This window comes from Phyllostomus discolor, chromosome 12 (genome assembly GCF_004126475.2).
Source record: "Phyllostomus discolor isolate MPI-MPIP mPhyDis1 chromosome 12, mPhyDis1.pri.v3, whole genome shotgun sequence".
Lineage (NCBI taxonomy): Eukaryota > Metazoa > Chordata > Mammalia > Chiroptera > Phyllostomidae > Phyllostomus > Phyllostomus discolor.
Window position 1 is genome coordinate 16,400,547 of NC_040914.2, and position 18,793 is coordinate 16,419,339.

Consider the following 18,793-nt stretch of genomic DNA (forward strand, 5'->3'; position numbering starts at 1 on the left):
AGGTTTGGGGTGTAGGGAGCGGGGAACAGAAGGCATGATGGGTAAGGACAGGGTTGGGTCTGTCGCGTTAAGCAGGTACAGGGCATTGTGGGTAACAAAAAGCAGGAGAGGGTTCACATAACCGGTTAGAATTCTCCAAAGGCACTGTGGGAAAGACCAACACTTCCGGCCTTCGGTCGCTGACTCGGGACTGGGGACTCCCCCTCTGCCGCGGTGCGTGGTGGGACGCGAGGCCTGACCTTGCTGCCTAGCAGCCTCTGCCGCGCAACCCACCTTTACCCGTGTCCCCCGACCCTGGCACGTTAGCCAATGAGCACACCAGACTGATTATGTCACCAGGGTCGGGCCCCTGTGCCCGCCGGAGCCAATCATAATGCTGCAAGGACCAAAGCCGGCCAATTATTATGGCAATTTCACCGCGGGGCAAAGTCGAAAGAGGGGCGCCTTCTAAAGAGGGGCGGAGGCGGCGAGTCGGTGGGCGTTGCAAAGTGCTCCGCACAAACCAATGATAGGACAGCACCACAACCCGCGGCGTCCCGAACCAATAGGCGTGGGCCCCAAGAGTCAATGGAAAGGGCGGGGTGGTGTGCTTCGACCTGCTTGAGAGTGGAAGCCAATAAAGAAGGACGTTCCAAAGAAGTGGCTGGGACTCCCATCCGTGGCACCAATAGTAGGGCCAGGCTCTTAAATTAGTGGGCGGAACCTAGGGCAGGCTGAACCAATAAGCTATGTGGGGCGGGGCAATAGTGGCGGCGGCGGCGCCAGTGGGTTCGGTTGCGCGTGGCACACGGGGTGGGAGCGGAGCCCAGGCCGGGAACAGGCGCTGCAGCCAGTGAGAACCGGCACCCAGAGCAGGGCGGGGGTTGGCTGTAGACGGGCCTGGAGCGCGCAGGCCCTGACCTCCGCCCTCTGACCTTTTCCCTTGCAGGCGACCATGGGGAACGTGTTGGCCGCTAGCTCGCCTCCCGCAGGGCCGCCGCCGCCACCGGCGCCTGCCCTCGTGGGGCTGCCGCCGCCTCCGCCGTCTCCTCCGGGCTTCACGCTGCCGCCGCTCGGGGGCGGCCTGGGCTCTGGGGCTGGCTCGGGTCGGGGTTCAGAACGGACCCCCGGGACTGCGGCCGCCAGCGCCACAGGGACCGCGGATGATGGGGCCTGCGGCTGCCTGCCCAACCCGGGCACGTTCGAGGAGTGCCACCGGAAGTGCAAGGGTGAGGGGCGAGGGACCTGCCGGGAGTGTGATGGCCGGTATCTCGGGGGAAGGGGGAGTACATTGAGACAACCTTGAAAATTGGCACCGACCTTTAGGATTATTTGACAGAGCGTTAGGAGTTGACGTTGGGATCGAATGGTGGAACGTTGGACTTGGAGCTTAGAACGATGGGATCAAATGGTGGAATCTCGGGATGGAATGGCATAGGAGTAGAGAAAAGCCTTAGGGACCTCAGGAGCCCCGGGGATCAGCCAAGCCAGCCTTCTCATGTGATCGGCCGAGAAACTGAGGCCCAAGGTCACGGTGTCAGCAAGGGTCTAGTGTGAGTGAAAACCAAAGCTTCTGAATCCTGGCTTGGGATCATTGTGATAGCAAAAGTGTTGGAGATTTATGGAGTGCTGTTCGGGCATTCGGTATATATTAAGTCGTAAAATCTCAGCGATGTTTCCATGTGGTGCATGTCATCGTGCAAATGACAAGTTTGACAGAGATAAGGGAACTTAGCTAAAGGCATGCAGTTGTGGGTGGTGGCACTGGGATTTGGACGCAGGCACAGGCTTTGGTTTGGCCGCATCCATCAGGCACACTGCCGTGTTACTGGTCGGACACCCTGCGGGACATTCTGCTGTGGTTCCTTGGAGAAGGGAGGGCTGGGGTGAGAATTGGGTGTGTGTGTGTGGAGTGTGACAGCGTTTCTCTTCCTCAGAGCTCTTTCCTATTCAGATGGAAGGTGTCAAGCTCACAGTCAACAAAGGGTTGAGTAACCATTTCCAGGTGAGCCTTCTTGCCTCCAGAGGTGCTCCCATCTATCCCCCTGCATCAGCACCTACAAACCCCTCCCTCCTCCCTAAAGGGCTGGGCTCTAGTACTAGAAAAGACTCGACTCAGAGACACAGTGCCAGGCTGACTTCTCAGTGGGGGGCCAGTGGTAGTGTTAGGGACCCAGAATTCAGAGATGCCCCTTCTAGCATAACATCCAAAAATGAAGGGTCAAGTATGTGGCCCTGCCCACAGCCATTCCTCCTCTTAAGCCTCCAGTCTAGTTAGGCGGAGCCTCCTAGTCCTCACCCCCTGCCCAGCCATAGAGGCTTATCTTTCCCTCCTTGGCAGGGAAGCCCGACAGACAGGTATGCCCCATCTGAGGCTAGAGGTGGGCTCCGCTGGGCCTCGGGGGGTAGCCTGCAGCCTCATGCCCACAGCCCTCCCTCCTCTCTCAGGTGAACCACACAGTAGCCCTCAGCACAATTGGGGAGTCCAACTACCACTTTGGGGTCACGTACGTGGGGACAAAGCAGCTGAGTCCCACAGAGGTGAGTTTCCTCTTGTCATTTCATTCATTGTACGACTCTTCCTAACAAATACATAGCCAACCACCAGGAGGCTTTGTCAGTAGGAGGCCAGAGCTGCAGAGGGGGTTGTGAGGGGCAGGGCTTTGTCTCTCCAAGGTGCATTGGAATGGGGGTCATTCCTTCATCCTGAACCCCCCTGCCCAGTCTTGTGCTGGGGGAGGCTTTGAATGTCAAGCTAGGCATGTGGACTTTCCCTAGGGGGCACTGGAGAGCCATGGAGAGATTTGAATTAGGGAAAAGGTCTGGTCAGGTTGATGCTTTAGAAACGTGGCTCAGGCCGTCATGCAGAGAGAGGCTAGGTTAGGGGAGTGGGGGCAAAACTGGAGGCCTGGAAGGAGGCTGGGGTTAGGGTTAGCTGGGACACTGAATTAGTTGACTTTTTTAAAGATTATATTTATTTATTTTTGGAGGGGGAAGAGAGGGAGAAAAACATCAATGTATGGCTGCCTGTCGTGCACCCCCACTGGGGACCTGGCCTGCAACCCAGGCATGTGCCCTGACTGGGATTCAAACTAGTGACCCTTTGGTTCGCAGGCCGCACTCAATCCACTGAGCCACACCAGCCAGGGCTGAATTAGTTACCTATTTCCATTCAATAAATTCACTTATCCTACAAGCCTTCATTGTACCCCCATTCTGTGCCCAGCTCTGTGCTGGGGAAATAGCAGTGACTGAAGCAGCTAATGTGCTCACAGTCTAGTGGAGAGAGGGAACAGGTCTGTCCCCAGGGAGTAACAGTCCAGGGGGTGGGCAGGTCTGAAAGGGGGGGGATGCAAAGGCTATAGGAGTCCAGAGGGGAACCTCGTTCAGCCTAGGTGGTCAGGAGGACTTCTTGGAAGAGGGAATCCTCAGTCTGAAGCTTTTTTTTTACCTGACTTTTTAAAAAACATATACATATTTAATATGTTTTATTGATTATACTATTACAGTTGTCCCATTTTTCTCCCTTTATTCCCCTTTGACCTGCGCACCCCCCTCCCACCTGCATTCCCCGCTTTTGGTTCAGGTCCGCAGGTCTTACATATCAGTTCTTTGGCTTCTCCATTTCCTATACTATTCTTAGCCTCCCCCTGTCTATTTTCTACCTATGATTTTTGCTACTTATTCTCTGTTCCTTTTCCCCCTCTGTCCCCCTCTCACTTCTCCACTGACAACCTTCCATGTGACCTCCATTTCTGTGATTCTGTTGAAGCTTTCTGATTCTAAGCATCTCTCCTGGGCCCATCACTTGTGTACTTGCATAATGCTACACCTCTGCCCTCTAACCTCTTACCTTACCTTACTCTCCGCCTCACAGGCATTCCCCGTGTTGGTGGGTGACATGGACAATAGTGGCAGCCTCAACGCTCAGGTCATTCACCAGCTGGGCCCCGGCCTCAGGTCCAAGATGGCCATCCAGGTGAGTGGGAGTCGAGTTGGCCGCTCACCCGGCTGACCTGGGCACCAGGCTGCCCTCACGCTCCCCTTCCTTCCCTACAGACCCAGCAGTCAAAGTTCGTGAACTGGCAGGTAGATGGGGAGTACCGGGGCTCTGACTTCACAGCAGCCATCACCCTGGGGAACCCTGACGTCCTGGTGGGTTCAGGTAAGAGATACAGGGCTTGGGTGGCTGGTCTCATTCCAGTCCCAGCCTTGCTGGCAAGTCCATCCCCTTCTCCGGACCTCCGTTGTGCCATCTGAGAGGTGGGCATGGGCAGAAGGGGTTCGGAAACATCAGGCGGCACAGCATCACTGGTGAGAGAGCAGGTGCAAGCTCCGCTGCCGGCCTCATTGCAATGGCAGACAGGTTCTGGCACCTCTGTGGGCGTCGGTTTCCTCGCCTGTGAAGTCAGGCTGCTCACAGGGTCGCTGAGTAGGTAATGGGAGTTCATGTGTGTGGAATGCATCAAAGGGAGTCAGGCACGTAATAATGGGTGCTGAGGAGCTGAGCTGCCCTTATTTGCTATTGGTGGGGGTGGGGCTCCGGTGCTGTCGGTGGGCTCAGAGCAGGTCCCAGGGCAGCAGCTTCCGCAGGCGGCGGGTGGAAGACCGGTGGTCTCCTCCTGAGTGCTGATTGACGTGTGGAGGCTGACAGGGGAAATTCCCGTTTGGGTTGGCAGGGGGTGGGAACCGCTGGACTTGTGTTTGTATTTCTGGCCTCTCCGATGAGTACTTACTGACTGTGCACGTGTGTCCTATAGGGCAAGGTGCCGGACAAAGGAGAGTGAAGTCAGCCTTCTGGGACCTCTCACCTGAGAGGGGGCAGACCCCAGGGAAGCAGTGGGGAACGAAAGGGGGTCAGGTGATTATGGGACTGTGCCGAGAGAGAGGGTCTCAGGAGTGCGGAGTGGAGCCCTCAGGGTGTGCCTCAGTCACAGAGGGTACCTGAGCAAAGACTGAGCCAGAGGGAGGGTGCGAAGCAGACAAAGGGTAAAGGAGCTTTTCAGCCAAAGGAACCAGCCAGCACAAAAGCCCTGAGGCAGGACCCTCTGCTGGGACCTCAGAGGTTCTTGCAGCTGAAGCACAGCGAAGAGGACAGTGGCCGTAATGGGTGAAGAAGGAGGGTGAGTGTGAGTGACAGAAACCCAAGGAGTCAGGGCCAAACCACACGAGGCTTTGCGGAAGCTTGGTCTTCACTGTGAATGTGTCAGGGGCCACCAGAGGCATTTGACAGGGACAGGATCTGACTCGGCTTCTAACAGGACCCCCTGTGCTGGCAGGGGGAAAAGAGACTACAAAGGGACCCGCTGTGGGAATGGTGGGGGGGATGAGAAGCTGTTGAATCAGGGTGTACTCTGAAGGTGGCGCTGATGGGGTTTGCTAATGGATTGGCTGCAGGAGACAAAGAGAGGAATTAGGATGACTCCCGCGTTTTGGCTTGAACGGCTAGAACGGTGGAGTTGGCGATTCTGCATCTGCTCTGTCACAGAGAGTAGTGGGTAGTGATTGTGTTTGTGAAGACAGAAAGCCAGAAACTTGGGGGGTGCCCAGGGAGAGCTCCTACTTCTGCCTGCCAGAGGCTAAGGAACCTACTCAGAGGAAGAGGAGCTACCCTGGATGAAGAGGCAAGCAGCTGGAAAGGGGATGGGAGAGGAAAGGGCTGTGTGGTAAAATCTAGGAGATGGGGAAGCTGGGCGTGAGAGGTCTCCTAGGTGGTGCTCTGTCGGCGGTGGGGGTGGGGGGGTCCCAGAAGTGAGGGGCTTTGGGCAGGAAGAAACATTTTCTGTTTCTTTCTGACCTCTGATGGCAGCACCCGTCTGCTCACACTCAGTGTGGTTGGACCCTGAGAGTTTTTCTGACACTTCCTGGAATGGCTGTGTTTCTGCCCCAGGACCTTTGCACATGCTGTTGCTATTACTTAGAATTCTTGTCCGGTTTCGACATGGCTGAATGAGTCTCAGGGCACACATTACCCTCACAAAAAGCCCTTCTGTGGTGAAAGTGTGCACTTGTTCATGGTCTTCGTAGCACCTCCATCTGAAATTGTCTCTTCGCTTGGCTGTCTCCCGTGCTGTGGTGTCAGCTCTTTTCAGGCCGGGACTTGCCTGCCCACTCACCGCTGTGTGCCCAGCACCTGGCACCATGCTGGGGCCAGAACAGGTGCTCAGGATGTGCCGAGCAAAGGAGCGAGAGGTGTAAAGGCAGGTCCCTGCTTTTCCCTCGGCCTGTCGTCAGGCCCTGAGCATGTCTCGTGTATTTGCCCCTTCATTCAGTCGTTCTAGGCACAGGGGGCACAGCACTCAGCTCCCAGAGCCTCTCAGCAGCCCTGTGGGGCAGGTGCTGCTGTCGTCCCATCTGACTGGGGCCCTGGGGGGAATGCCTCCTGAAGGCCTCAGTGAGTTGGACCCAGAGTCCATACTCTCCTCTGCAGTGCTGGCCCCCCCGCCCCCCCCCCCCGGCCCTCACGCTTGCCAGCATCATCCTTCTGTGCCCACACCACTGGCCTCTGGGTTCCTCTTCTTCCCCTTAGACACTGTTGGAAACCACCTACAGGGCCAGGTCCCTGTTGAGCATGCAAGTAACGTACCATCGATGGCTGGGACTCGGCCCTGGTGACTGCACCCCTCTGTCCCTCAGTTTCGTCCTCTGTCACAAGGGCACAGTAGCAGTGAGCACCTCTGGATTCAGTGGAAGTGCGTCTTCAGTGCTAAGTTCCAGGCCTGATGTGTAGTTGGTGCTCCCAGTGTTGTGTGCGCCGCCCCGCCATGGACAGGGCGTCTGTTTTTGTGGCTCCTGTTTCACAGATGAATAAACTGAGGCTCAGGGTGAAATCAGTCGCTTGGGATCACCCAGTGAGGAAGCAGAGGAGCTGGAATTTGAGTCATGGCCCAATTCGAGGGCCCGTGTTCTTACTCGGTTCCCTGCCCACGGGCTCGACTCCGTTGCGGCTTCTGCTGTATTCTGAGCACCTGCTTTGTGCCAGCCCTGGATGGGGCGGTGCTGGGACACAGCCGGGGCTGAGCCAGCCCCTCCTGCCTTCACAGGGCCCCTCTGGGCCAGAGGGAGGGACATTCGCCTTTAAACAGATGATCACCCTGTGACCTTGTTGGTGGTGTGAGAAATCCTACTCAGGAAACATCCCGGTTGCCATGAGAACTTCAACAAAGTCGGGGGGCTGTCTCAGCTGGCAGGACAGCGACCACTTCTCTAGGGTACTCGCGTCTAGTCCGAGGCAGGGTGGAGGGGGGCGGCGCTCAGGAAGGGCTGAGCGAGGGGTGAGTGTGCTGGTGCTGCGTGGGGGCACAGGTACGGGAATCGGTCCTGTCGGACTGGGGCCAGGAACCGACTTCCTTCAGGTGCTGCCCCAGCCTGAGCATCCGCCCCTGGCGTCTGCTCTTCCTGCCCCAGGTGACTCCCCCAAGGAACCCTGGTGTGGCCCCAGCCAAGTAGGGGAAGGGCCCGCGGGTGGTAGCCCAAACCTGCCCCTGCCCAGCAGGTTTGGGAAGCAGACGGGCTGCTCTTCGCTCTCACAGGCCTGTGACCCACTTTCTCTCCTCCTCGCGGGGTTTGGGCTCCAGGTACTTCGTGGGTGCTGCAGACCCTGCGGAACGAGTGGCCTTGGATGAGAGCTGCCGGTCTCGACACAGTCCCAGCTCCGGGAGCTCTCGTGCCACAGGACGCTGGGCCTGGCTAAGAGCCAGGGGACAAGAGAGAGCTTCGGGGATTCAGGAAGGGGTGACAGGTTCAGGAAAGAGGCCCACGAGGATGTGCATCCTGGGCAGCACGTTGTTTGGCTCTGGGAGCAAGAGCATCCTGGGCCCCAGTGATGGGGGAGCAGAGAGGGAGCCACGGCGCGGGAACGAGCCGGTTTCTGCAGGGCACCTGGGGACGGGGAGAGAGACTTCAGCCCCAGAGACTGCACTCAGGCCTGAGTTCCCACAGGCTCCATGCTGTGTCCTCACTGATGACAGGAGTCAGTCGCAAGCGGGGGACCGGAATGCCAGAGTCCCATGGGGACGGTGGCTCTGACCCGGCAGCATACTGGAGAGAATGCCCTGGATGGGGCGGTGCTGGGACACAGCCAGGGGTAGCTAAGAAGTAGCCAAATCCACGAGATAACTGAGGTGCAGGTGGTTGGTTAGCCGGACGAAGCAGAGGGAAGAAGGGAGCACGGGCAGCAGGAACTGTGTGGCCGACGGCTCTGTGCTCTTTGCGTTCATGCAGCCTGAGGCAAGTGTGCCGGCCGTGTTATGGGAAAACGAAGTGGCTCTGTTTCCAAGCTGCAGCCAGGCCATGTGGGGTCTTGCAGCTGTGCTGTGAGGAGCCAGGATGTTGGCACTGGGGAGCCATGGCAGGTTCTGAGCAGAGGGACAGCAGGGTGGGGTTTGTGCTTTAGCGGGAGCTCTCTCGGTAAGTGGCTAGAGAGCGTGAGGTTAGGGCAGACGAGGGAGGAGGGTAGGGCTGGGGGAGCAAGAGGCAAGGCAGGCCAGGAAACCGGAAGTGCAGAGGTTGGGGAGATGTTCAGGGTTCTCCCAGCCCTCAGTCCCAGCAGTGGGCAGAGCTGAGAGGCCAGTGAGTTTAAGTCCCTTTGTGAGTCCAGCCAGTCACTTTTCCTTCTTCCTGCCTATGTTCCCCTCAATTACATGAGGGGGTGATTCTGGCCAGGGGTGTGCTGGTGATAGTTTCATAGCCAGCCCGAAGGGATGAGTGTGTCATCTGCTTGTTGGAAGAAGAAATGTACACAGTGCTGGCAGGGGCCCAGAGTGGCCTCTCCAGGCTGCCCAGGAGACACTGCCAGGGTTCGGGCCACGAGCCCTCAGCCTCTCTCAGCCTCACCAGCAGCCCTCTCCCAGGTGCAGCCACCCTTGTCATGTCCCCCCAGTCCCTGCTGGGCTCCCTCAGCCAATCTGAGTCTGCGAGTCGGGTGTTCTTGGAGAAGCAGCATCCTTGCTCCTGCCCCATCCTGCCCCTATCTATTCCGGCTTTCCCCTTTATGGAGTCTTTCTCTTTCTTAATGGGTGTCTCTGCTCAGTCTTGGTGGGTTCTCTCCAAAGGACCTTACATTCCTCTTTTTGTAGGTTGTCTGTTTCCCTGTCACTCCCTCTGCATCTCTCACTCTGTCTTCCTCCCGCTTCCCCACCTGTGAGATCACATTCGTGGCAGCTACCCTCCTGGGCTGCAAAGACAGGCATGAGTTCAGGAATTCAGCCCCATGATGGAGATGCTCTGTTAGCAGGCACTCATGGGGCCCCCCGCGTGTCCCTGCTGCCGAGGGACAAAGGCTCGGTCGAAGGGATCACTGAGCCCTGGGCACGCTCTGTGCACTGTGCCCGCATCCTTCCTCTGGGCTCCCTTGTGGAGAGGTGGCGCCGGCGGCCCCGATGACTGCAGGCGAGTGGTGGGGCTGCAGTGTGAACCCCTGCCTTCTAGCACCGGATGTGCACTCTCTCCGACCCTCCCCTCCTGCCTCTCTCAGCAGCAGAGTGGGTCACACACTTTGTGACCGTGGGTGAGTGACTGAATGCCCTCAGCCTCTTCTGTAGACAGTGGCAACTGAATGCCAGCTGCACAGGGTTGTACAGACCAGATGAGATCCCACGGGTTTTAGGGGGCTGACCTCGTAGCCCTGTGAGCTCCCCATCGAGAAGCGGGTGTGGGGGGCCTGGGGGCAGGCCCTGAGCCTCCGGCAGGGGCCTGCCTTCCAGACTGCCTGGAGCAGAAGTCCAGCCTTAGTACCCTGGCTGGGCACACGCTGACCACCAAGTAACACCCTGCCTCCTTGCCTGCAGGAATCCTCGTGGCCCACTACCTCCAGAGCATCACGCCGTGTCTGGCCCTGGGCGGAGAGCTGGTCTACCACCGGCGGCCTGGGGAGGAGGGCACTGTCATGTCTCTAGCTGGGAAATACACGTGTGAGCCTGGGGCCCACAGGTCGGAGGAGGGGCTGGGGCTTGAACTCCTGGGTCCGAGGGTGGAGAGGCTGGGGGTCTCGGTCTGAGGGAGGAGGGGGCCTGGAGGCCTCGACTCCTGGTCTGAGGGAGGGGGCATCTGGGTTCCCAAGTCCCCTTGGTGACCTGTCCCCACCCCCACCCCACTCTCTCACAGTAAACAACTGGCTGGCGACAGTGACATTGGGCCAGGCGGGCATGCACGCCACGTACTACCACAAAGCCAGTGACCAGGTGAGCGGTCCAGGGACTGGCTGCGTGGGCGCACTGCCAGGTGGGGGTGGCCAGGGGCTTGCGTGCCCTGGAGTCTGGTCTGGGAAGCTGACTCTGTGTGTTGCCCCGGCCCCCCGCAGCTGCAGGTGGGCGTGGAGTTTGAGGCCAGCACAAGAATGCAAGACACGAGTGTCTCCTTTGGGTACCAGCTGGATCTGCCCAAGGCCAACCTCCTCTTCAAAGGTACAGGCCTCAGTTTCCCGCCCTGGGAAACAGGCTGAGACGTGACTCTCTTTGAGTGGGTGTAGGCCACAGGAGATGGAGAAGGGCAGCGTGCCAGGACTCTTGAGGGCCTCCAAATTACCTGGGGGCCCGGGCCCTGGGCTCCGCACCCCTGCCAGCCACCCTTTCCCATCCCTGCACTCTGCCCTCTTTTCTCTTTTCCCAAAAGTGGGAGGTAACTTGGAGCGCAGCCAGCTCACCCCGCTCACCCCACTCACCTCGTCAGTGGAGACGAGGATCCTGGAGGGGGCGCAGTTGCTGCCAGGCCCAGAGCCGCCTCCCAGGCCAACTGCCTCTAGTCCTCTGTCCGGTCTTGGGTCTTCTCGGACCCAGTGGTTCTCAGGTTTGGGCGTGTGAAGACCACCCCCAAAGGCCGCTTCTGTCAGCCCCAGGCAGGACTTCTGCTGGCAGTGAGAAGGCCCGGGGTTGGGGCGGTTTCACCTCTGAAAGCTTCCAGCCCCTGCTCATCCGTCAGCTGGTACAGAGGCAGGGTTGGGGTTCCAGCTCCACCCCCATGTGAGGAGGGCTCCAGCATGCGCATGTCTGTTGGGCTCTGGCAAACGAGCCCAAGGGGACAGTCCAGTCCCCTTGGCAGATGCTGAGCATCCACTATGCCCAGCCTTGTGCCAGGGGTGCTGGGGACAACTGTCTTCACAGGGGTCATACTAGGAAGGACAGACCCAGCCCCAGGGAAGGGGTGGACAGGATGGGCACAGTGGAGCCCACAGGGTGGCAGAGGGCTCCCCAGAGGGGTCAGCTCGCTGAGCGGAGAGCCGAAGAGAAGTGAGCTGGTTGTTCCCTGGTCTGATGTACTTGGGGTGCAAGGAAAGGTTTCTGGGCACAGCGTGGTCAAGGTCTGGGAGCCGGCAGTCTGGCTGGCGGTGCCTGAGGTGGCCTGGAGGGCGTAGGACTCCACAGGGACGGTGGGAAGTTGGCATACACGCAGCTTTCAGCACAGCTGTCGCCCACAGGCTCCGTGGACAGCAACTGGATCGTGGGTGCCACGCTGGAGAAGAAGCTCCCGCCCCTGCCCCTGACGCTGGCCCTCGGGGCCTTCCTGAATCACCGAAAGAACAAGTTCCAATGTGGTTTTGGCCTCACCATCGGCTGAGCCTCTCCTGGCCTCTGCCTCCCACTCCCTCCTGCTTTCAGATCCAACCTCCCCCTCCCCCTGGCACGGAGGGGAGACCTAAGCCCCCCTTCCTCTCCCTTCCCTCCCTCCTTGGGGGTCAGGAGGAGCAGCAGAAAGGAGGGGACCCATCGCCCCAGCGGCTGAGGGGGGAACTCTGGAACTGTGGGCACTTCAGGATTCAGAGCGCCAGGGACACTGTGCCCCAAGGGCCTGGGGTCCCGAAAGGGTTCCGAAATCGAGGAGCACGCCAGATTCTGAGCGCCGGGGCAGAGGCGGCCAGACAACCTCAGGGAGGTGTTGGGGCATCCCCACCCCCCTAAAGGGCCCTGGGGCCCAGCCCCAAGGGGGCAGCAAGAAGAGGAGCTTTCCTTTCCCTGGCCAGCCCCCACCCACTTTCCCATCCACTCCTCGGTATAAATCATGTTTATAAGTTATGGAAGAACTGGGACATTTTACAGAAAAAAAAAAACCAACAACAAAAAATATACATGGGGAAAAAAAACTGATGGGAGGCCTGGTTTTCCTGTCTGCTCCTTTTCCATTCCATCCTGCCTGCTCTTCCCACAGCGGCCAGTAGGGGGTGCCACAGGGCTGGAGTATGAAAGGGTGAGGCAGAACGGGAGTTTTTTCTGGCTGCTCCCAGGAGCCCAACTTGGAGAGGGGAAGGGCCTGGCCTGGGATCACACAGCCTCCCTGCGGCTCCTGCCCTCCCTGGGGCATCACAGGCCAGGAAGGTGTGGTCTGGCCACTGAGCTGAATCTGTTGGGTGGTGGGGTGGGGCTCCTGGGGGTGGGGATGAGGGGCTTCCCAGGTTCCTAGAAACGGCAGGGATGCTGGGGTGTTAGAACTTTGATAGGTCAGAGATTCTAAAAGTTCATGAAGAATGCAAACACCTGAGAAGATTTCAGAACCACCGAGCCTGATGGGAGGAGTTGAGTTTAGGACTCCTGGGCCCGGGGGAGGGGCTGGGGCCTCTGACTGGTGGACACGCAGGGGTGGAGGCTGGCTTGCCTCTGTCTCGGGTGTCTAATGCTGGGGAGGAGGGGGGATCAGTTGGCCTACCTAGGGCTCAGATAGACACCCTGGAGTCCTCCGGATGGGAACTGAAACCCTGTCTGCTACCGACACGTACCCAGGGTTTGGGGAGGAGGGCCGCTGGGCAGAAATGAACCCTTGTGACCGGGAGAAACCACGACACCCGCACCCTGTGGGTCCCTTCTGAGACCAGACGGGCCTGGCTGATGGCGAGGCCTGCTTCCTGGGACCAGGCATCCGGCCTCCCCTGACCTCATGGAATCAATCCCAGCGCCTCCACTTCACCCTGGGTGGCCTGGTCAGCCCCCTCCACTTGAAGTGAAACAACAGCTGGATTCAAGTACCAGCAGCTAGGGAGGCGACTGTTGGAATGCTCATTATGGCCAATCACGGCAGCCAGATCTTACACAGGACCCCTGGGTGCCAAGGGTGTCCTCTGTACTTCACGCATGGAGCACAGCAGGCTGTTGGTCTCCTTTGGTTTTTTCATCTCCTTATAACATGGGGGCCTAACTCTTGTTTATATCTACCAGCCCCTGGTGAAACTGGCTTTGTCAGATATGTTGCTGCAGTTCCAAGACCCGTGTATCGACAAGGTGAAGTGAGGACTTAACCATAACTTCTTGCATCACTGAATGATGGTGCAAGCCCAGCTGTTTCCCTGGTTTTGTGGACCAGGACACTGGATGTCCAGAGAGACTTGGTCACTTGCCCAAGGTCACACAGATGGCAACTGACAGAGCCCAGATTCAGGCTGGGAAGTTTGGTTCCAGAGTGTCCAGTGCTACCCAGGCAGCACAAACCCTCCCAGCCCTGTGGACAGCACCATGTGCCCAAGCTCACAGCCAGAGAGGCAGCTAAGATTAAGACCCAGGTTTCACTCTCAAAGCCTAGGCAGATGCATTACACTGTCCCCAACCCCTCCCATCTCATTTCTGCCATCGGTTCTGTTCTCCCTCAGACCCAGGAATCCAAGCTCCCAGCCCCTCCGTCCTCTGACCCAAGATTCCCGCCCCAGCCCCTTCTCCAAATTGTGTTTATCCAGTGGCCCGCCTGCCCCTTCCCCTCCCGTGCCCAGCCCCCCTCTGGAGGGCGCCTGAGTTACTGGGTGAGATGTCACCTCCCCTCATGGGGGCTGGGGGCGTCACAGGGCCTCTGAGTCCCACCTCCTTTCCCCTCCCTGCTGTGTGCAGGGGGGAGAACAGCCCACCTCGTGACTGGGGGCTGGCCCAGCTCGCCCTTGCCCCGGAGGAGTGGGCGGGGCGGGGGGAGCCCTATAATTGGAGGAGTCTGGGATCCCTGAGTCCTACTCGGCCAGAGCGGAGGAGAAAGACTGGTTTTCCGGGAGCTGGTGAGAAGTAAAATTGGGGGCGCAGAGACCAGCTCAGGGCCGCTGTGGCTGTAGGGGACTACCAGGGGAGGAGGAGGTGACTGAACTATGCCCTGAGAATCAGGAAAAGAAAAAAAAAAAAGCGGGAGCTGGGAATGAGGCTAGAGGCTGCGACCTTGGGTGGGTGGGGCACGGAGGCTTCCCGTCCCGAGGGGGCTGGAAGGGCCGGAAGTGACCGGCGGGGACGGGGACCGTCCGGCTCTGTGAAAGAACCAGATGAGCCGCAGCAACAGCCCACGAATGGTCGCCCGTTCGAATGGTCACCTACTGGGTGCCCCCTTCGTCCCCAGATCTCCATGAACTGGAGGCTCGGAGGGAAGTGGTGGCGGGGTGGCTAGAGCATCCACTGAAGGAGGACTTTTAAATGAGGGTTGGGCGTCGTTCTGCAAGCGGAAAAGTCGTCGGTTCCATCCCGGTCAGGGCACATGCCTGGGTTGCCGGCCAGGTCCCCCTGTTGGGGGCGTAGGAGAGGCAACTGATCGATGTTTCTCATGCACATCGATGTTTCTCTCCCTTCCCCTTTTTCTAAAAAATAAATAAATAAAAGTCTTTTTAAAACAATACGCGAACATTAAATTAGCTAATACGTGGAAGATGGCGCTGAGAGGTGAAATTGGAGCCTAGAAAGTGGAGGTAGAGTGCGGAATGTGAGACTGGAATTTAGAACACCCAGCTGGGGCTCACACAGAACTCGGGGAGGAGGGGTGAGTGGAATTTGAACCCTGGGAGAGGGGGAAGGAATTTTGGCCGGAAGGCCGACCTGGGGATAAGGAGATAGGAGAGGACAATGAGGGCGATAGACCATGGAGGGACTGCTAAGTGTTTGTGGCGGGGCTAAGATGATGCAGATCTGGGGCTGAGGCTCTGAAGGCCTGGGCCTGGTGGGTGGGGCTTTGGGTGGGAGGAGTCGCCACGGACTATTGATTGACAGTTTCTCCCTCCGCCAGACTAACCTGCTCTGAAGATGAAGGCTTTGTGGGCTGCGCTGGTGGTCACACTGCTGGCAGGTATGAGGCGGGGCTTGCTCAGGTTCCCTGCCCCTCCCCCTCCCACCCCCACCTGTATGCCCCGACCCGTTCCATCCCCGTGTTCCTTTCTCTCCTTGAGAAGAGGCCGCGGTCTGAGGCCTTTCCTAGCAGTTGCTGGCTCTGAGCAGCCGTGTTACTCTCTGGACCTCAGTTTTCCGATCCTTAAAATGGGAGCTGTAACACTTTCTAAGGCATCGTGATCAGGCAGGCAGTGAGCACGGCATAGGAGCCTGCTGCAATTGGCTTTGTTCTCCATCGCCCCAGCATGGCGCGCACACAGACACCCAGTAAATGCGTGTCGGGAGAGGACCCAGGCTGGCCCGTCCTTCGCCCCCTCCCTGCCCACCAGTGCTCTAAAGAAGCACATCAGCATTTGTGGAGCACCGGCCGTGTGCCTGGAGAGGGCAGAGGGCCTTCACAGCCGTGCACGGGTTCCACGCAGGATGCCAGGCCGACGTGGAGGAGGTGAAGCCGGCGCAGGAGCCCGAGCAGTGGCAGGGCAACCAGCCCTGGGAGCAGGCGCTGAGCCGCATCTGGGATTACCTGCGCTGGGTACAGACACTGTCTAACAAGGCACAGGAGGAGCTGCTTGGCACCCAGGTCACCGAGGAATTGACGTGAGTGCCCCCGCCCTGGCCCCTCGCCCACTTGGTGGGCGGTTCCTTCTGGATCCTCAGCTTCCACTAGTCTGGATCTCTCAGCGGGGTCTCTTCATCTCTTTGGCTTCCTCTTTCTATTTTGAACTCCTGGCTTTAACTCTCTCTGGTTCTTCCTCAACCCTTCCTGTCTCGGGCGTATTCCTTTTTGTCTCCCGGCATCATCGTAGCCTCTCCGGTCAGCCCCGTTCCTGTCTCTCTTGGTCTCCTCTTGGCCTCTCCTCTTTTGGGTCGCTCTGCTTCTGCCCTTGACGCCTTGCCCTCCTCCACCGCATCTTCCGCCCTGTTTCTGTCTGCACGCACACCTCCCTTCCACCCTGTCCGCCTGCAGAGTGTTGATGGAGGACGCCATGAAGGAGGTGAGGGCCTACAAGGAGGAGCTGGAGAAGCAGCTGGGCCCCATGACCCAGGAGACGCATGCCCGCCTGTCCAAGGAGCTGCAGGCGGCGCAGACCCAGCTGCAGACGGACATGGAGGACTTGCGCACCCGCCTGACCCAGTACCGCAGCGAGGTACAGACCCTGGTGGGCCAGAACCTCGAGGATGCTCGGGCCCGCCTGGCCTCCCAACTGCGCAAGCTGCGCAAGCGCCTGTTCCGCGACGCCGAAGACCTGCAGAAGCGCCTGGCCCTCTACCAAGCCCAGGCCCGCGACGGTGCGGAGCGCGGGGTCAGCGCCATCCGCGAGCGCCTCCTGCCACTGATGGAGCAAGGCCAAGCGCGGGCCATCACTGTCGGCAAGCCGCTGCGGGATCAGGCCGAGGTGTGGGGCCAGCGGCTGCGCGGAAAGCTGGAGTCGGTGGGTAGCCAGGCCCGCGACCAACTGGACGACATGCGCGATCGGATGGAGCAGTTCCAGGCCAAGGTGGAGGAGCAGGCCAACCAGATGCGCCTGCAGGCCGAAACCTTCCAGGCCCGCCTCAAGACCTGGTTCGAGCCCCTGGTGCAAGACATGCAGCGCCAGTGGGCGGAGCTGGTGGAAAAGGTGCAGTCGACCTTGGGCACCAACGACCCTGCTGTGCCCAAGGAAAATTAATAAGTGCCGGCCAGCCGTGCGGCCTGGAAGACCCCACTCCCGCCACCTCCGTCCCCCTACATCTCCCAGCCTGCAGGGGCCCCCTCCTGCCCCTACTGCCCACCTGGTGGGCCCTGGCTCAATAAAGTGTAAACAAGCTTCACAGCAATGGCTGGGCGTCTGAGTGTGATTTCTCACCGCCCCAGCCTCCGTTTCTCCTTCCCCGCACGCATTTCTCAGGCCTGGCCTCTTTGCCTGTGTGCGCGCCTATTTCTTTGTTTAACTCTGTCTCTGCTTCCTTCTGCTGCTTTTCTAAGGCCTTTTTACCTTTCGCTGTCTCTGCTTCTCTTTGCTGCTCACTCTTTCTCCTCCGCCTCTTTCCATGCTGTCCCTGAGCCAGACCCAGTCCTGGAACAAATCCACCCCTGGGTTCAACCCTGCAGTTGCCCCTGACGACCGTGGGCGAAAGCAACATCTCTGAGCCTCCGTTTGCGCAACTTTGTCCTACCGGCTTTGCAGAGTTGCCAGGACTCAAAAGTCCTGAGTCCACTGCGATTAATAAGCCATTTTTATTTTTCCCACTCATTTTCTCCCCCTTTCTCCATCCAGTCTTTTTTTTAAGATTTTATTTATTTTTAAAGAGAGAGAAAGGGAGGGAAACGTCCATCGGTTGCCTCTTGTACACATTCCAACCCTGACCAGGGACTGAACCCGCAACCCAGGCCTGTGCCCTGACCAGGAATTGAACCAGTGACCTTTCATTTTTCAGGACAACTCCCGACCCACTGAGCCACATGAATCAGGGCTCTGTGAGGTCTTAGCTGCTTCTGCCCCCTTCCCTCTCCCGTCCTCTGCCCTGCTCTTACTGAGAGGCTTCGTTTTCCTGCCCTCCTGTTTCCCTCCACCTCTATCTCTCATCTCTCCCCCCTCTGGTTGTTCTCGCCCCCCCCCACCCCGCCTAGCTTTTGTTTTTTTCCCTTCCTCCACAAGGGTTCATTGTCTCTGCCAGTCTGTTGCACAGCAGCCCTCTGCCTTTCTCTTTCCCTGTGGGTTCACCAGTCCCTTCATTCTGAGCTGTGCTTCCTTGTCCCCCTCCCCTCATTCCCATTCCTTCTCTCCCAGTCACTGGGTCCTGGCTGGACAGAGAAGGGAGAGGAGCCTCGTGGGAGGATCTGCACAGCCCTCTGGAGTGCAAGGCTGGGAGACTGAGTTGACAGACCCGTGACGGTTAAAGCCCCGGATGGAACTGCAGGCGCTCTCTTCCCCCACCTCCTGGGTTCTCCAAGGAGGGGAGCAAGGGTTCCTGCCACAGGAGACTTGAGTTTGTGTCTGCAAGGGAGCTTGCATTTCTTGACTCGCCAAGAGCTGAGTGAGGAGGGGAAGGGTCCCTGGGCTCAGGCAGGACCCTAGTCACAGCCAAGCCTGCTGCTGGTGTGTCTATTGTACTGTGTGCCCTGGGGCTGGGGGATGAACCCTCTTAGAGCCTCTGTTTCCGGGCACCATCAGCCATGCCCTCCACTTGAAGAGATGCATTTTGAATTCTCATGCATGAAGATGTCTGAGTACACACCTGCCCTGGCCTCACGGCAGCCCCAGTCGGTTCTAAGAACTGGGATAAGGGCTGGGAAGGAGCGTCGGGGAGACAGAGGCTGGCGGGGCTTCTGTGGCGCTGAGACTGGCCCCCGCAGGAATCTGGGGAGACACCCTGGAGTCCGGGAAGGGGAGGGACAAAGACCACACCCAAAGACTTAGCCTTTGAATGTTCTTGATAGAGCCTCAGTTTCCCCATTTGTAACCAAACACCTCTAGAGCTGAAGTGAGGATGAGACTGAGAAAGCAAAGCTGTGCTTTTCTTGGGGTGGGGTGGGGGAGGGGAGCAGACATTTGGGTGCGTGTCTGGGGAGAACCGGGCTCACGAGGAAAGCAGATGTCTGGGAAGATGGGGGGGTGGGGGGGCCTGGGGGGAGGGCTCACAGGGACTGGAAGCTGCTGAGTTGGCCAGAGGGGTGTTGCAATCCCGCCAGGGGCCCCTGTGTCCCTTTCACAACCACCCGCCCCCACCCCCAGGCTGACGCGTGGTTGTGGGGGCACAAGGCCAACCAACCTAGAGTCTGGGGC

At 58.9% G+C, this 18,793-nt stretch overlaps 2 protein-coding genes across 3 annotated transcripts; both read left to right on the forward strand.

Annotated features, from left to right (window-relative positions):
* Window positions 1–731: 731 nt before the first annotated feature.
* Window positions 732–12,059, forward strand: TOMM40 (translocase of outer mitochondrial membrane 40). The gene is made up of 10 exons (XM_028530039.2): window positions 732–832; window positions 929–1,208; window positions 1,917–1,984; window positions 2,428–2,520; window positions 3,857–3,958; window positions 4,039–4,144; window positions 9,768–9,890; window positions 10,084–10,160; window positions 10,280–10,382; window positions 11,393–12,059. The coding sequence occupies exons 2-10, from the start codon at window positions 935–937 to the stop codon at window positions 11,530–11,532; spliced, it is 1,086 nt and encodes a 361-aa protein (XP_028385840.1). The 5' UTR covers window positions 732–832; window positions 929–934; the 3' UTR covers window positions 11,533–12,059.
* Window positions 12,060–13,798: 1,739 nt separating this feature from the next.
* On the forward strand, window positions 13,799–16,844 carry APOE (apolipoprotein E). 2 transcript variants are annotated; one of them, XM_028530044.2, is made up of 4 exons: window positions 13,799–13,939; window positions 14,926–14,985; window positions 15,449–15,623; window positions 15,994–16,844. In XM_028530044.2, the coding sequence occupies exons 2-4, from the start codon at window positions 14,943–14,945 to the stop codon at window positions 16,694–16,696; spliced, it is 921 nt and encodes a 306-aa protein (XP_028385845.1). In that variant the 5' UTR covers window positions 13,799–13,939; window positions 14,926–14,942; the 3' UTR covers window positions 16,697–16,844. The 2 variants fall into 2 exon arrangements, with proteins under 2 accessions (XP_028385845.1, XP_028385846.1); XM_028530045.2 differs by having other exon boundaries at window positions 13,898–14,015.
* The last annotated feature ends 1,949 nt before the right edge of the window (window positions 16,845–18,793 follow it).

Excerpts from the sequence above, each read along its gene's own strand:
- TOMM40 (XM_028530039.2), top strand. The coding sequence starts at position 935 with ATGGGGAACGTGTTGGCCGCTAGCTCGCCTCCCGCAGGGCCGCCGCCG. Across the intron at positions 1,209-1,916 it reads GTGCCACCGGAAGTGCAAGG|AGCTCTTTCCTATTCAGATG; the intron begins GTGAGGGGCGAG and ends TCTCTTCCTCAG. Across the intron at positions 10,161-10,279 it reads ACCACAAAGCCAGTGACCAG|CTGCAGGTGGGCGTGGAGTT; the intron begins GTGAGCGGTCCA and ends GGCCCCCCGCAG.
- APOE (XM_028530044.2), top strand. The coding sequence starts at position 14,943 with ATGAAGGCTTTGTGGGCTGCGCTGGTGGTCACACTGCTGGCAG. Across the intron at positions 14,986-15,448 it reads GGTGGTCACACTGCTGGCAG|GATGCCAGGCCGACGTGGAG; the intron begins GTATGAGGCGGG and ends GGTTCCACGCAG. Across the intron at positions 15,624-15,993 it reads CAGGTCACCGAGGAATTGAC|AGTGTTGATGGAGGACGCCA; the intron begins GTGAGTGCCCCC and ends GTCCGCCTGCAG.